Source organism: Odocoileus virginianus, chromosome 4, assembly GCF_023699985.2.
Source record: "Odocoileus virginianus isolate 20LAN1187 ecotype Illinois chromosome 4, Ovbor_1.2, whole genome shotgun sequence".
Classification (NCBI taxonomy): Eukaryota; Metazoa; Chordata; class Mammalia; order Artiodactyla; family Cervidae; genus Odocoileus; species Odocoileus virginianus.
Window position 1 is genome coordinate 70,952,836 of NC_069677.1, and position 21,589 is coordinate 70,974,424.

General features: G+C 36.0%; 1 protein-coding gene across 5 annotated transcripts in view; it reads left to right on the forward strand.

The window, feature by feature from the left end:
* Nucleotides 1–21,589, forward strand: part of STAG1 (STAG1 cohesin complex component) — a 505,242-nt gene that overhangs the window by 408,341 nt on the left and 75,312 nt on the right. For all 5 annotated transcript variants that reach the window (XM_070466701.1, XM_070466702.1, XM_070466703.1 and 2 more), the window contains 3 exons: nucleotides 5,365–5,472; nucleotides 7,642–7,756; nucleotides 15,338–15,455. In XM_070466701.1, the coding sequence (XP_070322802.1) occupies nucleotides 5,365–5,472; nucleotides 7,642–7,756; nucleotides 15,338–15,455 (341 nt within the window). The remainder of the gene's footprint in view (nucleotides 1–5,364; nucleotides 5,473–7,641; nucleotides 7,757–15,337; nucleotides 15,456–21,589) is intronic.

The following is a 21,589-nucleotide window of genomic DNA, read 5'->3' on the forward strand; positions in this document are numbered from 1 at the left end:
GCGCTGCAGACAGATATCGCTCTGTGTGGATAGCGCTCACCGTGTTCCAGCCACACTGGGTTTGCCCCGCTCACGGGTGTCTGTGCTTTCGCCGTCTACACTGCTCAGGCTCCCGGCTGCTCTATATGGAGCGGGCCCTGCGTTGAGTGCGGTTCCAGTTTTCGGGTACTCCACAAAAGCACAGATTCGGTTGCGCCTGTGTTTTGTGTCTTCCCCGGCCTGAGCGGTTCAGGCAGCCAGAGGCTTGGGCGTACTCTCCCGGGTGCGGCGCGCCTTTTCCCTCCGCGGCGAGCGGCCCAGGCAGCAAGAGGCTTGGGCGCAATCTCCCTGGGAACGGCGCGCTTTTTCCCTCTGCGGCCCCAGCACGCACCGCCAGTCGGGTCTCAGGAAGTCTTTAGCTAGAACCCGGAGGCCTGTTTGCAGTGTGGGAGGGGGTGGCTTCTCAGGGGCTGAGTTTGCCCATTTCCCCTCCCCCCCTGCCTCCTACCTCCAGCGGGGATGGGCTGGCTCTTCTCTGGAGATTCTCAGTCCCTTTGTTTTGCGAACCGCCGGCAGTGTGTTCGGGCCGGTTAATTTTGTCCCATGCTATCCCACAGTTTAAAACTCCCTCCGATTGTTCTCAGGGTCTTCGGGCCGGACCTCACCCTAAGCAATGCCGCCCGCTCCTCTCCGTTCCGCCCCGCTTGTTGCTGGCGGGTACGGGCGTCTGGGGTACTTTTCTGCTGGGAGTTGCTTTTAGGCACGTAATCTGTGGGCCTTGTTTAATTTTTCCTCCCAGTTAGAATGCAGAAAACTTCCCCCAGTCCCGCCAGTGAGAGGGTTTCCTGGTGATTGGAAACTTCCTCTATTAAGACTCCCTTCCCGGGACGGGTCTCCTTCCGTAGCTCTTTTGACTCCCTTATTATCGTTTATATTTTTTGTCCTACCTCCCTTCGAAGACAATGGGCTGCTTTTCTGGGCGCCTGATGTCCTCTGCTAGCGATCAGAAGTTGTTTTGTGAAATTTGCTCAGCATTCAAATGTTCTTTCGATGAATTTGTAGGAGAGAAAGTGGTCTCTCTGTCCTATTCCTCCGCCATCTTGGCTCCTCCTCGCCACGTCAGTTTTAAGTTTCTTTTGAGGAGAGGTCTTTGATCATCATTCCTACTTCTTTAACTGTTATCTAAGTTAATCTTTATTTTCTCTTATATTAATTTTGGCTTTTTATAAGCTTTTGAAAATAAATTAGTCTTATCACAGTTCTCAACTTTGTTGTTTTATTGTTTATGATATGTTTATTCAGAACACTTTGCTATTTTTCTGTTGTTTCTCTTTTTCATCATTTATCTTATTTGTATCCCCTTTTTCTTGATCAGTCATGCCAGAGGTTTGTCCATCCTACTGTTCTTTTCAATGAAGTAGCTTCTTTAAGCTATTTGTTTATTGTTTCTGAATAATCATGTTTAAAGTAATGAATATACCTTTAAGTACTACTTTCAATTTCACTACTTTACTAGTCTCCTAAAAATTTGCACACGGAATATTTTCATAGATAATCAATGAAAAATATTTTGATTACTGTTATGATTTTCAGTTTAAACATGGATTATTCAGTAGTAATTTCTGTTTTCCCTAGATCAGATTGTTTAAAGCTATTCTTTCTATTTTATTGTATTATTTAAGAGTGTGTTCTGCTTAGTTTGGTCAATCTTCTGAATTTTCTAAATATGTGTAAAAACAATGCTTATCTGTGTTGCTTATATAGTTATGTATTTATATTCTTTACTTTGAATTTATTCAGTGTCATTCAAAGTATCTATGACTTTACTGTTTTTTGCCTGTTTTTTCAGAAAGATGTGTTAGAATCTTCCAACTATCTTATCTTTTCTTACACACTCTTGTTTGATATACTTCAGAATATATAGATCAGTACCTCTCTACTCATGATTTCTATATCTTCTGATAGTATTCACTTTATTGTTATATTTCTTTCTTCTTTGTCATTTATGAAGACTATGACTACTATGACAAGTAGATTATAATCTACGTGTGAATTTTACAAGCTTGTCAATGTCTTTCTCTTAAACATAAAATAACCTCATTCCACCCACGCATCTTTTTCATTGAAATTGTCTAGAGTTTAAAATCTGTTTTTAAGGATTACTTTTTTACCTTTTTTTTTGGTTTTAGTTTCAATACTTGCTCATCTAGGCAAGTGTTAACTGCTTTGATATTTTCAATACTTCTTCCCTTACCTTCAAGGAAGAGTAATTCTCTCATTTGTTGTTGTTGTTCAGTCGCCCAGTCATGTCCCTTTCTTTGTGACCCCATGGAGTGCAGCACGCTAGGCCTGCCTGTCTCTCACCATTTCCCAAAGTTTGCCCAGCTCATGTCCATTGGATTGGTGATGCCATCCAGTCATCTCATCCTCTAACGCCCTCTTCTGCTCTCAGTGTTTCCCTGCGTCAGGGACTTTTCCAGTGAGTTGGCTGTTCCCATCAGATGACCAAAATACTGGAGCTTCAACCTCAGCTTTCCTGATAGCTCAATTGGTAAAGAATCTGCTTACAATGCAGGAGACCCTGGTTTGATTCCTGGGTTGGCAAGATCTGCTGGCGAAGGGATAGGCTACTCACTTCGGTCTTTTTGGGCTTCCCTTATGGCTCAGCTGAGAAATAATCTGCCTGCAGTGTGGAGACCTAAGTTCTATCCCTGGGTTGGGAAGATTCCCAGGAGAAGGGAAAGGCTACCCGCTCCAGTTTTCTGGCCTGGAGAATTCCATGGACTGTATTACCCATGGGGTCCCAAAGAGTCAGACATGACTGAGCGACTTTCACTATGCTTAGCTTCAGCATCAGTCTTTCCAACAAGTATTCAGGGTTGATTTCCCTTAAGATTGACTGTTTTGATCTCCTTATTGTCCAAGGGACTTTCAGGAGTCTTCTCCAGCACCAGAGTTCGAAGGCATCAATTCTTTTGCGCTCTGCCTTATTTACGGCAGTCTCTCATAGGCTCCTCCAATATTATATTTTCCGGCTAGTTTACTTCCTTAAAGAGTGTTTTTCAAACTGTCTGGTACCTTGTTTGGCAAGAAAAAAAAAAAATCATACTTTCATCCTGAATTTAGAGAGTAGTTTGGCTAGTTTCAAAAGTCTATTTTTAAGATTCTTTTCTGTGTTTTCGTTAGAGGAAATAAGGGCAGAACATATCTTATGTAAAAAGTACAGTTATGTCCCTCCAACTGTGTCAGGTAATCTCGTTCATTAGATAACTTTGGTCCTTTTCTGGATTCCTCAGAGAGCTCTCCTTGTTGCAGGAGAGGGAGATGTCATCCTAAGACCCACAGAAGTCCTTAGGATGGACCTCCAAGTGAGGGTCGTTTGCAATCCACAGGAAGAATTCAGGAAGGAACCATAGTAAAGGGAAAGCAAGTTTTAGTGATACACTTTTCCATAGACAGAATGCGGTCTGTCTCAGAAGGCAAGAGCCACCCCAGGACACAGGGTCCTCTGGGAAAGTGAAATAGGCCCAGGGGCATGGGGACGTACTTTTTTTGGGTTAAGTGATTTCGTAGGCTAATGAGTAGGAGAAATATTCTTGCTATTTTGGCGAAGGGTGGGGATTTCCCAAGAATTGGGCCACTTCCTACTCTTTTTTGCCTTATATGGTCCTTTTCAGAACTGACATGGTGTGAAAGCAGTGCTTTTTAGTATTTCAGTGAAGGTATTATGAGGTAAAGTTCAATAACTGTACTATTCTCAAAGCCACCTTGGTTTCAGCTGGCTCCAGCCGGTCCAGCATGCCAGCAGGTGCTCCCCATCATCATTATCTAGCGTTTGTGTCCTGCCCTTTTCCCTCCTGTCTTATGCTCCCTTTGGGTGTTTATGACAGTGGTTCCCCACAGTGGATGATACTCTCTGTGGCTGTTTACTTTGTGATTCAGCACCTGGCTTTTGGTTTCCTCTCTTTGAGTCACTTGCCCTGTATATGGCCTAGTTGGATAAGATGTCTTTTAAAACTATCCAGACTGGCCTATTTTCATGTCTGGCCTAAAGGAAACTTGGAGGAAGTATGAACTTCTACTCATTATATTGCTCTGTCTCCTGATTTCTACTTACTTGGTGAGGTTCACAAACTAACTCTTCAGTCTCTTATAGCACTGCATGAAATAATCTGACCTTATTTTTCTTGGCTTGTGAGATGTCTACCAAAACTTCCTCAAAATAACAAGTTAAAGTCACCTTTAACATCCTGTTGTACTATCTTTAAATTCTTTTTCTGTCCATCTGTTTATTCTTCTTTTGGTGTAGATTATTTCCTTTCCCTTATGAACTTGGATTACTGAGAAATCTTGTTAATTTTTTTTTCCTATGAGTTTAACTTCATCCTGAGGGTATTAGTTTATTGAGCTGATTTATATACATATAATTAAGTGGTTAAAACTTGGGCCTTGTTGAGAGGGGAAAAGAGTGAACTTTAAAATTAAACTGCTTCTAATCTGTCTCCCATTATTGATATCCAGGTGTTTTCATTCAGAACTGAAGTGTCTCCCTTATACTATGATGCAACTACATTATTTTGCTGCAAAGGTCATTCTAATTTATATTCATTTGACAGTTCTCTCAATCTCCTAGTCTCTGAGGCATCTCCAGAATTGAATTCTGTGGAATGAGTTTATACTGCTACATCTTGTCAAGAACCTGTACAGCCCAAACACTCTGTACCCCATCTAGTCATTAATCTTTAATCCTTTCAAATGTTTTTAACCATGTTAATAGTCAGGAAATGGATATTCCCTCTTTGGGAAAAAAAATACTTAAAGATACATTCCAGCAAACCAATAAAAGGTTGAAACTTTAAAACTACATGAAAAGAAAGACGGCAAATTTGCATTAGTAAAGGAGTGATTATGACTAATAAATCCATTTTATATAGAAAGAAGACTAGTATTGTAAATATTGTGATAAACTATAAAATAGACAATTCTGGCGAGAGTGACATAGCACAGTAACAATTTAACTATGAAACAGGTGGATATATGACTAATGTCTGTTAACAAAAAAACTTATGAACATTTAAAGAAACTGAGCTGAATTGGGCTAATATATATCCCAAGGTATTAAGAGTCATTGTCTGTAAGTGTGTATGGGAAGAAATGTGGACCTTTTATTTTCTTGTTTTATCTGTATTTTCTGAATTTTATATAACAATTGTAGTGACCTTCATAGTTAAAGAAAAATATTATTTTCAAACTCAACTAAAAAGAGTGGAAAAATGAAATAAGTATACCTTGAGCTTTTATAAAGAACCATACAAAATTTTGATCAAGGTAGAACTGACAGTAAGCATTTGTTTTGGCTCAGTTTTACTTTTCTGAATTTTTCAGTGGAAGTGAAGAAGCTCTTTCCAATGAAGACTGTGAAAATGTTTACCATTTGGTGTACTCAGCACATCGCCCTGTTGCTGTGGCAGCTGGAGAATTCCTTCACAAAAAGTGAGTTAATTCTCTTTGAAACAAGTTCCACTTTTCTGTTTTTGTTTTGTTGTTGTTTTATAGTTAGTAAAAGAAAGAGTGATTGAAAATAGTGCTAGAAGTGGCCACTGCAAATTCTGTGGGCTGTAACATTCTTACAGCCTATATACACATCATGAATCATATCCCTGAGAAAGGTGTCCCTTGTGACGTATTCCTTTGATCTAAAATCTAAAAGGACAGTCCTCAGCTAGTCAGCTCCTTGTAAATGGAGATGGCAAAAGTGCTTGAAGTTTATAAAGACTCACATAAGTAAATGATACTTTATTTCATCGAATTGTTTTCCCTTTTAAAATTCTGTGTTCTCATCTTAACTTCCCAACACTGGTAATCTAAAATTATCTTCAAAATACCTCCCAAATTTTCAGGGCTCTTTCATCTTATTAGGAGGAGGATTATTTTAATCAGTAATCTGTAATGATAGTAAAAATATGTATGCAGCTACACTTTAATTTCAAAGCAAAATCTCATCCAATTTTTTGACAAAGCATAGAGCTAATGAGAATTTTTGATGTAATTAAACATCCTTATGAAATATGTTTTTGATCATGGTCTCTACTATATATATTCTATAATTTATTAATTCATTCTTAAAATATAAGCATATAAGCAGGGGGATGTTTTGCTGTGTTTTTGTTTTTGTTCATAGATTTAACTTAGTGACTTTGACAGGTTAACCCAGAGGTCTTTTACATATAGTGATTTGTAATTATTTGTGATTATGCTAAGCACAGGTATAAATCATGCACTGGGCAACTGTTGTACTGTGATTAACTTTGATAATGAGCAAGCGTGGCCCTCCATCTAGCATCAGCATCTTGGTGCTGCAATCACAAACTGCTCTTTACTCAGTGGTAAAGTGACTCTTGCTTATAACTATTATATATTTGTCTCACTGTCTTTTTTTAAACCTGTTTCTCTGTGGACAGCTGCAAAGTAGGCTAAGACTGAGGGTGCTCAGCTGTCATAGGAGTCAGCAAAGCACAAGGAAGCGCCGCCACACATCCAGTGTGCTTAGCCACTAGTCGTGTCCAGCTCTTTGCTGCAGCCTACCAAGTTCCTCTGTCCATGAAATTTTCCAGACAAGAACACTGGAGTGGTTTTCTGTTTCCTCCTCCAGGGGATCTTTCCAATCCAGGAATCGAACCTGATCTCCTGTGTCTACTGCATTGCAGGTGGATTCTTTCCTAGCTGAGCCATTGAGGAAGCCCCTCTTTACTCAGTGATACCTCTCAAAACAAGATAGAGCTATTTCTATGTAAAAAAATCTTTATTTAAGAAGGAAGCTGGCTAGTAGGCATGCTGCTAATGAAAGTGAAGAAGTCAGAATTTTCAGGCCTGGCTTTTATAGTAAGATGTGACTGACTCATTGGCTAATATAGAATAGTGCTATTTCCATACTTATCTTGAGGTGTTGTCTGTTGCGAATATCAAGGGTATATTGTAGTCTTAATTTCCCTTTCTTTTTTTTTTTATTATATTCTAGTTAGTCTCTATTTGACTTTTCAAAAGGAATTTTAGAAAGAATTTATTGCTTCTGTATTTTTAGAAAGAATGTATTGCTTCTGTAGTTTCAAAGAAAAGATAGATTTAAAAGGTTCATTATCTATAGAATGGAGGTCATTAATGCCAGCACTGGAATCAGAAAGAGCCCTTGGATATATGTAATTTTATCTGTATTGTATTTGTCTAAGTTTGGAACATTTGCTAAAATTTTTTAAGTTTAACATTTCATATAAATATCTACCAATGTAACCCTCCATTATTTTTTATTTCTTTGAGAAAATGGAGTCAATTCCTATGCAAAGAAAAGCTTCACTTCATAAGCATCTTTTATTCCCCTACCTTGGAAATACTCAGTTGGAGAACTTTTGAAAAAGCAAATGATCTTTTTTTAGCATTTTCCTACCATTTTAATATTGTGATCTTTTAAAATCTGTCAAGTAAACTGTAGAGTAGACTCAGAATTCCATGATCAAGTTTTTTTTGTTGTTGTTTGTTTTATATGAAATGTACGTGCACATACGCTTAGTCTGTTGTTTAAACACTGAAATTTCTATACTGAAGGAGAAGACTTAAATTCACATCCATGTAAATTTGTAATATTCTTGTTTTGTTACTTATTTACAGATTGTTTAGCAGACATGACCCACAAGCAGAAGAAGCATTAGCAAAGAGAAGGGGGAGAAACAGTCCGAATGGGAACCTTATTAGGATGCTTGTCCTTTTCTTTCTTGAAAGTGAGGTAAATTTTTAACATACCTCTTTATTTTGTTGTATTAGATTACATTTTAAGTAAAATTGTCATTTAATCATTGTAATTAGTGATATTTTTTAATAAAATGAAGACAAGACTGTTTCTTACAAAGTTGCCTCCATGGATATTTTGAATTTTTTGGCTGTGCTGTGCAACTTGTGGGATGTTAGTTCCCTGAGTGAAAGCCCATGTCCTAACCATTGGACCATCAGGAAATTCCTTACCTCCATAGATTTGATTCCATGATAAATGGGATCAGTACTCTACCTTTTTTGGGAATATGTATGCAGGTATGGATTAACACTGAATATAGGTTAGCAGTTTTTAAAGTTTTATAGTACTGCATTGCAATACAGCATACTTTTTTTTGGTGCTTTTTGTTTTTCTTGTAGCTTTTCTTTTTACCTGTAGCTTTTAAATTATATTATTTAGGGAATTCCCTAGTAATCCAGCAGTTCACTAGGGAATTACCTGCAGAGGGCCTGGGTTTGACCCCTAGTCAGAAAACTAAGATCCTACAAGCTGTGTGGTATGGCGAAAATAAAAAGAAATATTATTGAAACAGTATATGAACATTTTCAAGCTGTCAAAACCACTGGTTCTGTCTTGTTTGAAAGTTATTTAAGGATAAGGAAAAATATGAATTTGAATGTAAATTAGTAGTTGTGCAGGCTCATGCAACATTTCCATGTCAGTTTATCAAACAGCTAACATCCATAACATATTATCTATCAGAATCTGTTTGCACAAGTGAACTTTAGTTTGCCCATTTAAATGTTCTTTAATGTTAGAACTGTATTTCCTACTGCTGGTATAACATGGGGGGATGGCAGACTTACACCTAAAGCTCTGAATGAACAAACTTATTGGCTTAGAAATGAGTGGGAACAGAGTTACAAATAAAGGGAGCAAAAATCTAGAAATCTAGGACCCTGAACTTTACTTGGGTAAAGAGTATTTTTGGTTTGGATGGGAATGTCTAGGAATAAGAGAAACATAAGAGACTGTATGACTGCTCAAGTTTGAAAGTGCTGGAGCAACTGTAGAATGAGGAATTGAGAAACAAACAGGTAGTCTATAAGAAAATTAAGATCAGAGAGAGACGTAAGGGTTAGTGGAAAGAGTGGGGTTAGGGCAAAGCAGAGCCAGAAAAGTGAAGAAATTGCTGATATTTTTTAAGCGAGTTGGGAACAGATAGAGAAAGAATACAGTCAAAATGAAACCAACTGGAGAGTTGCATTTGTGTAAAGGATGTGTTTGAGAACAGTGTATTAAATATGTATACAAATTTTGTGGGGATCTTCTTAAAATGCCAGTTCTAATTCAGTTACTCTTGAGTTGGAATCTGAGATGCTACTTTTTGTTTATGCTTCTGGACCAGAAGTCCAGGAACCACTTGGATAGCAAGAGTCCAAAGCATTATTTTCTTAACAAAGCAAGTGTGGATATTATTATGGAGTAAAATACAGATGCTTGTGAATGTTTAAGGTAAAACACTAAATACTCAGTAAATATCACTCCTGTGATAGGCTATTCAAATTAAACGCTTAACCCTTTAGGTTTTAAAGAAGTGAGACTAAAAGTATTTTGCAACAATCAAGTCCTATTTAAAATTTTGACTTTAATAGTAACAGTAGTATCAAAAATTGATAGGGATGAGATACACATATACTATTAAACTGCTGAAAAGTTTGGGGAATATGATGATCAGATTAGTTGAACTTGATTATTAATTGAAAGAAAATGTTTTGGATCTCTGAAAGCCCAAGGACTTTACTTTTTTGATATATTAAAAGCCGTAAGTACTTAGTTTTACAGTTTTGTTTTCTATTCATAGCAGTAATTTGTGATGTGTATTACTGCTCTATTTTTGAAATGGTATTGCTGTTTTATGTGTTTGCTGCTCTTTACTAAAATGTTACAAGAACATTAAAATATATTTCCCAGTTGTCTTCTGTGACATTCTTGTCAGCTACAAAAACAACTGCAAATCGTATTTAAGGGTTTCTAGTTAATTCATGATCATAATATTGGTGTTTATGGTCTCCTGTTGCACAGGAAGCATTGTTTGTTAAAATCTCTCTTATTTTGTAATACTAGCATACACCTGGAGTTGAATGCTTATTAAACCTATATTCTTGTAATATGGTGGGATTCTAATTATACCTTACTCTGAATTCCTGTGGTTTTGCTATAATGTGTGTTTTAGTAATATTTTAGTCATAGGCTCATAAAAAGTTGAATTGAAAGAAACCTTAGAAATCATAAAAGTAGAATAAGTCTAGCTTATAGTTGAATTATCAATCAGTTACCTAGAATTGACTGAACTGATTATCTTTCCTCTTCCTTTGTTTTACTAGGATGATGTTGTTGTTCTTTACTTGCTAAGCCCTGTCCAACTCTTTGCAACCCTATGGACTGTAGCCCTCCAGGCTCCTCTGTCCCTGGAATTTCCTGGGATGTTAAGTAGTAACATTTTAGTAGTAGAATTGTAAAATATTGAATTGAAAGAGGTTTGCAGTCCATAGGGTCTTCCTCTTTTATATATGAATTATAGGTGAAATAATCAAGATTCAGAGATCTACCTAAATTAGTTTTTCTTTCTTTTTGTACCAAAAAGTGGCATTTTTAGGCCATCACAACTTTTTTTAGCAGTCATTGGTTTCAAGTGAAAAAATACCTAGTGTATTTGAGATTGTTGTTGTTTGAAGTACATGCCAAATTTTAGGATGAATGGTATTTGTGTATGGTAAGTCCAGATTTCCCTGTAGGTAGTGTGACCATGATATTTACTATACAAACTTTTGAAACTGATGCTTTTCAGAGTGACAAGGATGCTGTTAATAATTATTCCAAAGCAGTTAATCATAACCCAGAACATTTCCGGACAATCTAGAAGTATTGTAACTGTACTTCTAGGCAATTAAAATGATAAGGCCAATTATGGCAGTCATTTAAGACAGATGGTTAACAGATATATTATGAATATAACAACCAGGAAATCCCGCCCCCTCGCCAGAATAACTTTTTCTTGTGTTTTATTTTTTTTAATGTGTTCTTCACGATTACCAAAGCTGACTCTGTTTCAGCAGAGAATAAACCCAGTATAAGAGTATTTACAAATTTAGGCTTAATTATTTAGAATGGTTATTTGCACTGTAAATGATTTTTCATAAAAGGAATAAGTGTAAGATTCCATTATACTGTGAGCTCCTTTAGAGTATTAACTGTTTGGCAGAAGAGTTAATTATTTGACATGAGGTACAATATTTATGAATAACCTTGAAACCAATTAAAGACAAGTGGGAACAGACTGAGAAAATTTTAATTGAAGTCACCAGGAAAATGAAATTAGTTTGTTGTATACAAGATTAGAGGAAACTCTATAAAATAAATTATGCTTAGATATAGCAGGGTAAAATTCACCCCACAAAAATGTAATTTTAATTTATGTGTATAATATAATTCTGATTATTCTGCTGTACAATGACTCTTTATCTATTAATGAGCAACCTTTTTTGTTCATCAGTGTCAAAGGAATACAAAGAATGCTTGCACAACCTGATTTTCATGCTGTTTTTATAAAATTATGATACCAAAAACTGTTTTTAGAAAGTAAATTTTTGTTTCATTTAGGGTTCCAGATCCTTTTTAATTCCAGGGCTTCTTTATGGCCATTGAGAATACCTCAAGACCTTCCTTCTTAAGAGCTTCGTCTTTCACTTACAATAGAAGATCCTTGGTATGAATTGTCTGAAAGACTATTGTAAACTTTTACCCTATTGGCCACATAAAAAAATTTTTTTTCTCTCAAACATGGATCTGTCTACCTGGTATTCTTGTAGAGGTTTGAGAGTAGCAAGTTATGTGGCCATCACAGATGCCCCAAGACAGGAAGATGGTATCATGAATATTGTCAAGCCAGTTCCTGACAGACTCTGTTGTACTGATTCTTGTTGCTAATACTGGTGAACTTAAAATGTTTTATTAAAAAAATGCCCTTCTGGTGTACACATTGAGTTTGAAACAAGAGGTTATTGGTGTTAACAGAATGCATTTTACTAAGCCACCACCCTACAATCAGAAAGAGGAAATGGTCCAAGACATTAGCATCTATATTGAGAATATACACACAAAAAATTTCCAGAACAATGACAACATTCCTGAGTTAAATTTTAATATGCTGTCATTTAAAGCATAGAAAAATCATCCTTAAAAATGCCAATACTAGGGGAATCACAGTATTTAAAGCCTTGAATTGTGCCAAGAACTCATCCAACTGAAAACCTCCGGCTAAAAATGTCAAAATGAATGACACATTACCAGTTGACAGGACAATGCAAAGTAAATGATTATGAATTCATTCCAATAGAGTTAAGTAACCCATATCCTCACAGAAGACAAAAATAGAGAAAAAAAATTTCGAGACTTCTTAGTAGAAATCTGAAATACGTTAAAGACAAGAGAGAGCAGCAAAGGCTGGTGAAAGGAGTAAGCTATCAATAATAATTAAGTGACTGCCCTTTAGTGGAGCTTATTCCTCACTTCAGAAATGCTGGTCCAGGCATTGGGATATAGACATTAGGCTGAGAAGCAAAGTCATGAATAAATACCCCAATAATTTGTGGGTACCTGTAGGGACAGGGAACTTCTGCACTCAGAATACAAAGTGCATACCTATAATTAGCCTGCCTGACTATATATCCCCCTTTCCACTTTCTTTTCAACCAAGGAACCTAGGACCTTGTGATCAGACTCAAGGAAAGCATTCTAGCTACTAGTATTCTTCAGTCTGGGCTCATTAATGTATATATGTATGTATGCTGGTACCCAAGAAACTCTGAAACCTGAAAATAAAATACGATGAAAAAGAAGTGCAAGACCTGACATACGAAAATGTTTGACTAATGCTCCCAAATACAATAAGAAGTAATTATGAAAGAAGAAGAGAGTTCTTAGAAATTAACATGATTTTCAAAATGTGGGGAAAAGGTGAATCATTAAATGACCTGAATTGACATAACCAAGGATTGACTACAGATCAAGGGATTTTTTTTCCAGGAAGGAAAAATTTTTTTCCAAAGGAGGAAAGAAATTAAAAGTATGAGAGAAATTAAGAAATAGAGAGTACAGATTAAGGAGGTTTATTATGTTATCTAGTAGAAACTCGAAAGAAAACAGAATGAAGGGAGGGAACTAAGCAAAGGATATGTAGTTAAAATATTTACTACCTTTGTATCCTATATGCAGAGTATTACTTGAGAAAGTTTTTTAGCAAAATGAAAAATTGATGAAATAACAGGAAAATAAGGAACATAAGAAATATTGGTGAACAAATAAGTCTGTTAATCAAGCTAAACAATATGGCTGTTATGCTTAAGGCAAGTAAAATTTTAAAATTCTGGTGATCATGGTGATGGAAAAAAACAAGTTAGGAAAAAACTCTGCAGGAAGCACATATTTAAAAAAAACAACTGTCATTAGTAGAGCATGGGGGAAGCAGATGCCAGCATCTGTAATCTCAATAAATGTAAATGGACTAACATGCTTTATTTACAGGGCAGGTTATCATATAGGGTTGAAATAAAGAGATTAAATGTTTACAAATACACCTTAAATCAAAAATTTAACACAGAAAGTGAACTGGATAGATACTGGATGTAATTAACAAATGCTTATAAAAAGCTGAAGGGGCCATGTCATATATAAGTCCAGAATTCAGAACTATAAAAGGGACAGGGAGGATATGTATAGAAGGTATAATCTGCCAAAAATATAATTGTGAGCTTTTTATACTTATTCTATAGATATGGTTAAGTATGTTAACCATAAACTCAAGTTTACTCAGCATTTTTTAAAATTTTGGTGAAACAGTTTACCATTTTAGCTACTAGTAAGTGTACTTGTTCATCGGCATTAAGTACATTCACGTGGATGTCTAGGTGTCACTACCATCAATCTCTAGAACTTTTTCAAAATCTTCCCTATATTGAAACTGTATACCCACTAAATAGTAACTCCATTTCACTATAGGCTTAGTAGCCAATTAAACAACAACAAAAAAAAAAACCTATTGTTTTTTCTATTTTCTGCTGCTAATTTTCATTTTTGATACCAGGTTGTGCACTGTACTTGTGCCTGTCACTGTTGGAATGATGTTACTAATGGTCTAGGGATATTTTCCTAGGATATGTGATTTAGAAAGTTTGACTATATCTGGCTGCAAACCTTTGCCCATCTTCTTTCTGAACAGAGATGCTAATCAGTATTATCTACTCTGGCTTTGACAAAAAACTTAGAAAACTGTAGATGTTGAGTGTGCATGAGTGTGTACATAGTTTCCTGAGGCATTTCGGAAAACAGAATGTGAGATTTAAAATGCAGTGGAAATGAAGTATAGAATTCAAGAGTTAAAATGAGGCAGAGCTTTAAATAGGTCATCAAAATTTACATAGAAGTTAAGAATAATGATAGAATTAGGAATGAGGAAGAAAAGCAACTCACCTGCAAAATGTACCAAAATACCAGTAGATAACCAATAGGTCTACTAAGGTGACTTTCACATTTTCAGACCCCTCCTCATAATGTAAAACTATTTTCTCTCACAAATACAAGATTATATGACTGATATATAAAATAGTACTTAACATTCTATGTGCTATACACTCTTTTTTACTGTTTCCTTTTTTTTTCAACTTTGATCTCAACACATTAACTTATTTTAACTACCAGTGAATGGGTTGCAATCCTAAAGTTTGAGAAATGGGGATCTTGAAAGTGGTTGTCATGAGACTCAAAGGTAGTAGAACTTTCATACAAGGATCGAGAAGTTAATTTTAAGTAGCAGAAACTAGAACATGGCCAACACCTCTACTTACCTTTTCTAAAGAACTTTTCTAAAGAGATTAATATTCTTTACAGTTTAGTGACTGACAAGCAGAAAAGAGTTGAGCGTGAAATGTTTGATGAGGAACTTGAGAGCATTTGTCTACTGTGGGAACAAGGATTCCAGCGAATAGTCAAGTAATAAGCAGCAAAAAGTGAAGGTGTGGTGAAATGACAGATTCATTGAATTAAGTGGAAATTAGAGGGGAAAAGCAAAGATATGGAATAACTTACATTTTGACCTTTACCAAGAAAAGAGATAAAGTAAGACTGGTACCAATGTTTCAAATGAAATTATGGGAGAAAGTAATTGATTTTTTTTTTAAAGGTGGTTATAAAGAGAGACAAACCAAAAGTGATGAATAGTGTCATAAATCCAAGTGTAGCTTCAGGAATTCTGTTAACTAGTTGTCCTCTCAGTTTTCTTATTAAAGATCATGCCGTTGAACTAGGAGATCCTTAACCTTACTATTATTTTTAAAAATTGGTTGAGTCTATATATTGTATCCCCATTATCAGTAGTAGAAAGCAAGTGTGTGTATGTGTGTGTGTATCCTCTCAAGTGGCTCTTGAAAGCATTGTCAACAGTTTTAATTATAAACAAAATGACTGAATAACTCAATATATTAATAGTAGTTTCTTCATTAAGTGTTCTTCAGTCACATTTGATTTGTTTTTTTTTAGTTACATGAACATGCCGCCTACTTGGTGGACAGTTTGTGGGAGAGCTCTCAAGAACTGTTGAAAGACTGGGAATGTATGACAGAATTGCTATTAGAAGAACCTGTTCAAGGAGAGGAAGGTACAGTATTTTGATACGTTGATTTACATATTGTTTTGGGTTCATACTAATAATCATACCATCCTGTATAAATGACTTCTTAAAAATGAGTATATGCAAGTATACTGTGTATCTTTTTTGCAAAGAGAATAGTTTGCTTCCTGTAACAAGCAAAGGTGTCTTAATAGTATCTAACATCTGTCTATATTAGGACTACAACCATGCATGTCCCACAAGTTTTTAAAACCCTATTAACGTCATGGAACATCCAAGAAGGTTTTCTTTATGCTTATTTCAGATACAAAATACTGACATACTTAATGTAAAAAGAAAAAAAAATGGTTCATCCAGAGTCTTTTTGTTGTATATAAGTACTTGGCCTTTCACATACAAGGTTTAATTAGACCACAATCATCCCATCTTTCGCTATATATTTTTTTAACATTAAAATTAGGAAGCCAACAATAAAGTCACTTAGCTGTTCAAGAAATAGGGAGGGAACTTCCTTGGTGGTCCAGTGGCTAAGACTCCACACTCCCAGTGCAGGAGGCCTAGGTTTGATCCCTCATAGGGGAATAAGACCTCATATGCTGCACCTAAAAGTTCACATGCTGCAACTGAGACCCAGCACAGCCAAATAAATAAATATTAAGAAAAAGAAGAAATATGGAGAAATAATTGCTATACTGATAATTTCTGAAGTATACATCTTAATGTTACACTTTGTGTAATAACATGAATAGCAGACTGGATGTGTATACTTAATAAAACATTCATAGCAATGCCTCTTCTGTATAGCTTGTTTTTCAGTCTAGCCCAGAATATTGTTGTTCAGTCGATAAGTCATATCTGACTCTTTGCAACCTTCTGGACTACAGCACACCAGGCTTCCCTGTCCTTCATCTCCTGAAGTTTGCTCAAACTCATGTCATTGAGTTGGTGATGCTATATAACCATTTCATCTTCTGTCACCCTCTTCTCCTCCTGCCCTCAATCTTTCCCAGTCAGGGTCTTTTCCAATGAGTCCACTCATTGAATCAGGTGGCCAAAGCTTTGGAGCTTCAGTTTCAGCTTTAGTCCTTCCAATGAATATTCAGGAATGATTTCCTTTAGGATTGACTGGTTTGATCTCCCTGCTGTCCAAGGGACTCTCAAGAGTCTTCTCCAGCACCGCAATTCAATAGCATCAATTCTTCAGCACTCAGCCTTTATGGTCCAACTCTCACATCCTTACATGACTACCGGAAAAACCATAGCTTTGACTAGACAGACCTTTGTCAGCAAACTGATGTCTCTGCTTTTTAATACACTGTCTAGGTTTGTCATAGCTTTTCTTCCAAGAAGCAAGCGTCATGATTTCATGGCTGCAGCCGCAATCCACACTGATTTTGGAGCCCAAGAAAATAAAGTCTGTCACTGTTTCCATTGTTTCCCCATATCTTTGTCATGAAGTGATGGGACTGGTTGCCGTGATCTTAGTTTTTTGAATGTTGAGTTTTAAGTCAGCTTTTTCACTCTCCTCTTTCACTATTATTAAGAGGCTCTTTAGTTCCTCTTCACTTTCTACCATAAGGTTGGTGACATCTGGATATCTGAGGTTATTGATATTTCTCCTGGCTATCTTGATTCCAGCTTCTGTTTCATCCAGCCCAGCATTTCTCATGATGTACTCTGCATATAAGTTAAATAAGCAGGGTGTCAATAAACAGCCTTGATGTGCTCCTTTCCTAATTTGGAACCAGTCTGTTGTTCCATGTCCGATTCTAACTGTTGCTTCTTGGCCTGCAAACACGTTTCCAAGGAGGCAGGTAAGGTGGTCTGGTATCTCCATCTCTTTAAGAATTTTCCAGTTTGTTGTGATCCACATAGTCAAAGGATTTAGCATGGTCAGTGAAGCAGAAGTAAATGTTTTTCTGGAATTTCCTTGCTTTTTCTGTGATTCAGCAGATGTTGGATACTTCACCTTCTGGGATGGTTTTGGTCACTGCCTCCTGTACAGTGTTACAGACCTCTGTCCATAGTTCTTCAGGCACTCTGCCTACCAGATCTAATCATTTGACTCTATTTGTTAGCTATGCTATATAATAATAATAGATTTAAGTCTTACCTGAATGGCCTAGTGGTTTTCCCCATAATAGTAGTTTAAACAATAACTACTTCATGTAATCTATGTGAATTCCTAGAATGGACATAATAACTTGATGTAAGTGAGACTTGTAATGAACTTTAGAATTGAAAGAAACATTCAGCTATCTAACTATCCTTTGTTACTTATATCATCTTTTTTCTGTTCCTTAGATTACTTTTCTTTAAAACATAGATTCTTTTTCTTATTTTCTTAAATAACTGTTGTGAGGAGTAAATGAAATAGTTTACTGTTGATTCTCTATTTTTTTTCCTACTTTTCTGTGTGGCTCAGCTCTGGTATGTAAGAGCAGAATTAGCCATTACCTGCAATAGATTACCTATGCTTAATAGTGATCATCCCTTAGTGTTCTTTCCAAGCAGTAATGCTAATTCTTAACCACCAGACCACCAGGGAAGTCCTTGGTATTGTTAACTTTTTACTGTCATTTAAATGTATAAAACATGTCTTTCAAAAAATAATTACCATGACTTTTAGTCATCAAGGTATTCTAGATGGATCTGCCTTCTTAAAATAACTATGTATTAGATTTTCTTTGGTTTAAATGTAGTTGACATTGGATTTAACTTTCAGCCAGTTGGCTTAGTTTGGTTTGATTTGGTTTGATTTTAACTAGAAAAGCAGATTGTAAAATGGGGGGAAATTTTTAAATCAACCACAATTTTACGATATGGTTGAATCTGGAAAGGCAAGGCTGGAGAATTTATTCATAACAAGTGCAGAACTATTATGAAATCCTGATTGAACTTTTTTTCATACATTTGTCCATATGCATGCTGTACTACATATAAGCTTTGGTATGGAATGACATCCAAATCAATATTTTGAGCTACTGTTTTGCTGTATTTTATATAATAAAATGCCATAGTAACTTATTTCTTTCAGACTAATTAGAATTTGATTTGTACTTTAAGTGAAGTTTGATAGATATTCTAGTGGGTGAAAGTCTAGTTAGCAGTTGCAAATATAGGACTAAAATTTTTTCAAAACAGTTATCAAAGACTACCAATAGAAATTTAAATCATAACTGCTATATGTCCAAACAAAGTTGTCAGTCAAAAAGATAAATGCACCTCTGACTGCATAGCAACACTATTTACAGTAGCCAAAATGTGGAAACAACCTCGATGTTCATCAACAGATGAATGGATAAAAAACATGTGGTGCATATGTACAATGAAATACTACTCAGCCATAAAAAAGAATGAATGTCATTTGCAGCTACATGAACGGACCTAGAGATTATCATACTATACGAAGTAAGTCAGAAAAAGGAAAATAAATACCACATGATACCACTTATATGTGGAATCTAAAATATGACACACATGAACTTATCTATGAGATAGAAATGGACTCGCAGAGAACAGCCTTGTGGTTGCTGATTGGGCAAGGGGTTGAATCGGGCGTTTGGGACTAGCAGATGCAGACTACTGTATAAAGGTGGTGTCACTCAGTCGTGTCCAACTCCTTGTGATCCCATGGACTGTAGCCCACCAGGCTCCTCCCTCCATGGGATTTTCCAGGCAAGAATACAGGAGTGGGTTGCCGTTTCCTTCTCCAGGGGATCTTCCCGACCCAGGGATCAGGTCTTCTGCATTGCAGGCAGACTCTTTACCGCCTGAGCCACCAGGGAATCCCAACTGTATATAGAATGGATAAACAACAAGGTCGTATTGTATAGCAGAGGGAACTGTTAATGTATTCATTATCCTATAATAAACCATAATGGGAAAGAAAAATAATAAATAAATCACAACTTCTATAAGACTACTTTGCAGCATTTTTAAGAGATGGTTGTGGGGATATATGTGTATTCTACAGCAAAATCAAATTGCTGGTTAAATTTTTAGTGTAATATGAAGGTCTGGATAACAGGTAATCAGGCAAAAACAGGACCATAGCTATGTTATTTAACTTCTCTGGGTCTTAGCTTCTTCATTTATTAAAAAGTTTTGTTGATTAGATAAACTTCTGTGGTCATTTAAGGTTAGAATTCTGTGATCCAGTTGAGGCTGACATAACGTGGATAAGTGGAATTCTTCAGGTCGGGAGTCATTAATTCAGTTATAATGTGAACATATTTATTGACCAACTTTTATGTACTGTTATACTAAGCATTGCAAGTGTAGTCTTAAACAGGAACAGCTCACTGCCCATATGGAGCTTACATTTCAAGTGGGGATGGTAGACCAAAATGAAGTGGTCAGAATAATTTCAAAAGTTAGTAAATACCTGTGATAGGTGATAACAATAAGAAGGTGTCCATCCTTAGATTGAATCTCAAAAGGAGATTCTAAGGATGCCATCCATGAGTCAGGAATCTAGAGGATATGGGGACTAACCTTTAGAAGAAAACAGCTGTCTGGATAGAGGAAATGGTAATTGCAGAGTGTCTGTAGCATGAATGATATTGTTATATTCCAGAAGCCGCGATAGCTGGAGCACTGTGGGTCAGTGGCCCTAGATGAGGTAGAGGCAGAGGCCTGATGATGTAGAATATTTAAGTTCATAAGTGGATTTATCATTATTTATTTATTTTAGTTTACTGTAAGTGTAATAGGAAGCCACTGAAAGATTTTAAACAGGGAAGTGATGTGACCGCATTAGTATTTTAAGAAAAATGCTTTTTGTCAACCTTTTTGGAATAGGCAGAAGATAAGTTAGATAACTGTTGCAGTGGTCTCTATGGGAAGTGATAATAAAAATACAAAAGATGAAGATAAATTATAGAAATAAAAAGCCCATGTGAGTTTTTAAAATTGTGGATAGGAAGGGGACAAAGGCAGGAAGAGCAAGAGTGAGAGTAAGGCTATATAAAAAGGATGGTAAGAGATAACTGTACACTATAGAAGGCCCAGTAAAGAGGGTGTTCAAGAGAGCTGTGGTTAATAATATCAAATATTGCAGAGGAAGAGAAAAGGGACTGTGCAAAGACCATCAGCTTTAAGTGAAGATTTAGGTCATCAGTGACTTTTTAGTGTTTCTTTTCAGTGGTATAAAGGAGAAAAGCCAGAGTTTAAGGTGATAAGACTGAAATCAGTAATGAGGAAATTGAGATGATGTGTAAAGAGGTTTCTGAAAACTTAAAAAGTTGTGTAGTTATTTGATAATTCATAGAGCAAACAGCACCCTTTCCTTTCTGCCATTGTGGCTGTTTGGCTCTCAACTGTGTCTTAAGGCTTGCTTGTTTTCACTTTTAAATTTCAATTGTTTTGAGTTTGCCATATCAAAATGGGTGATTTCAAATTATACACTAATAAAGCTGATGGCGTTAGACACTGTATAAGGTTGAGTTATTCTTCAACACTAATCTATATATTTTAGTTTATAATAAAAGAGTATTTCTATATTTGATAAGGTTTTCTTTGTCCTCACTTTCCACAGAACTAGATTTTTTTTCATAAATAATAGAAAATGCATTTATTGGGTTAACCAGAGGGTTCATTCAAGTTTTTCTGTAACATCTTATAGAGAAACCCAAACAAACTTTTTGGCTGACCCAGTAGTTCATAGTCTAGTCATTCCTTTATCCCCAGCCTAATGTGAAAAAATAAGAAATTCTAGAATCATAAAGTAGAAACTTTGATTGTTTTATTGCATGGGAAGTTTTTTCATATTATTAAGCATTGAATCAGAGAGTATAAATGGAAAGCTGAAGCTGTTTCTGTGGTTTTACTAAGACAAGCTAAAGTTCATGTGTCTTTCCTATCAATTAAAGTGTTAAAAATGATTGAACTAAGATGTACATACATATTCCTGTTCAGGATGATTTTGGTATAGAATAAGGGATAAGATGTAACGTCTTTGCTTGCCTTTTCATTAGTGTTGCCCCAGTTTATTTTGAAATAATCAATATAGACATCTCTGCTTCCAAAACTTACTATTTTTTCTTTATGCCTAGTTCTGTCTCTATAATTCCCATATCTATTGGTTTTTTTTAAATTTGTCTTTAGCATAAATAAGTATACAGAGAAAAGAACACGAGGAAGGAGACAAAGATAAACTA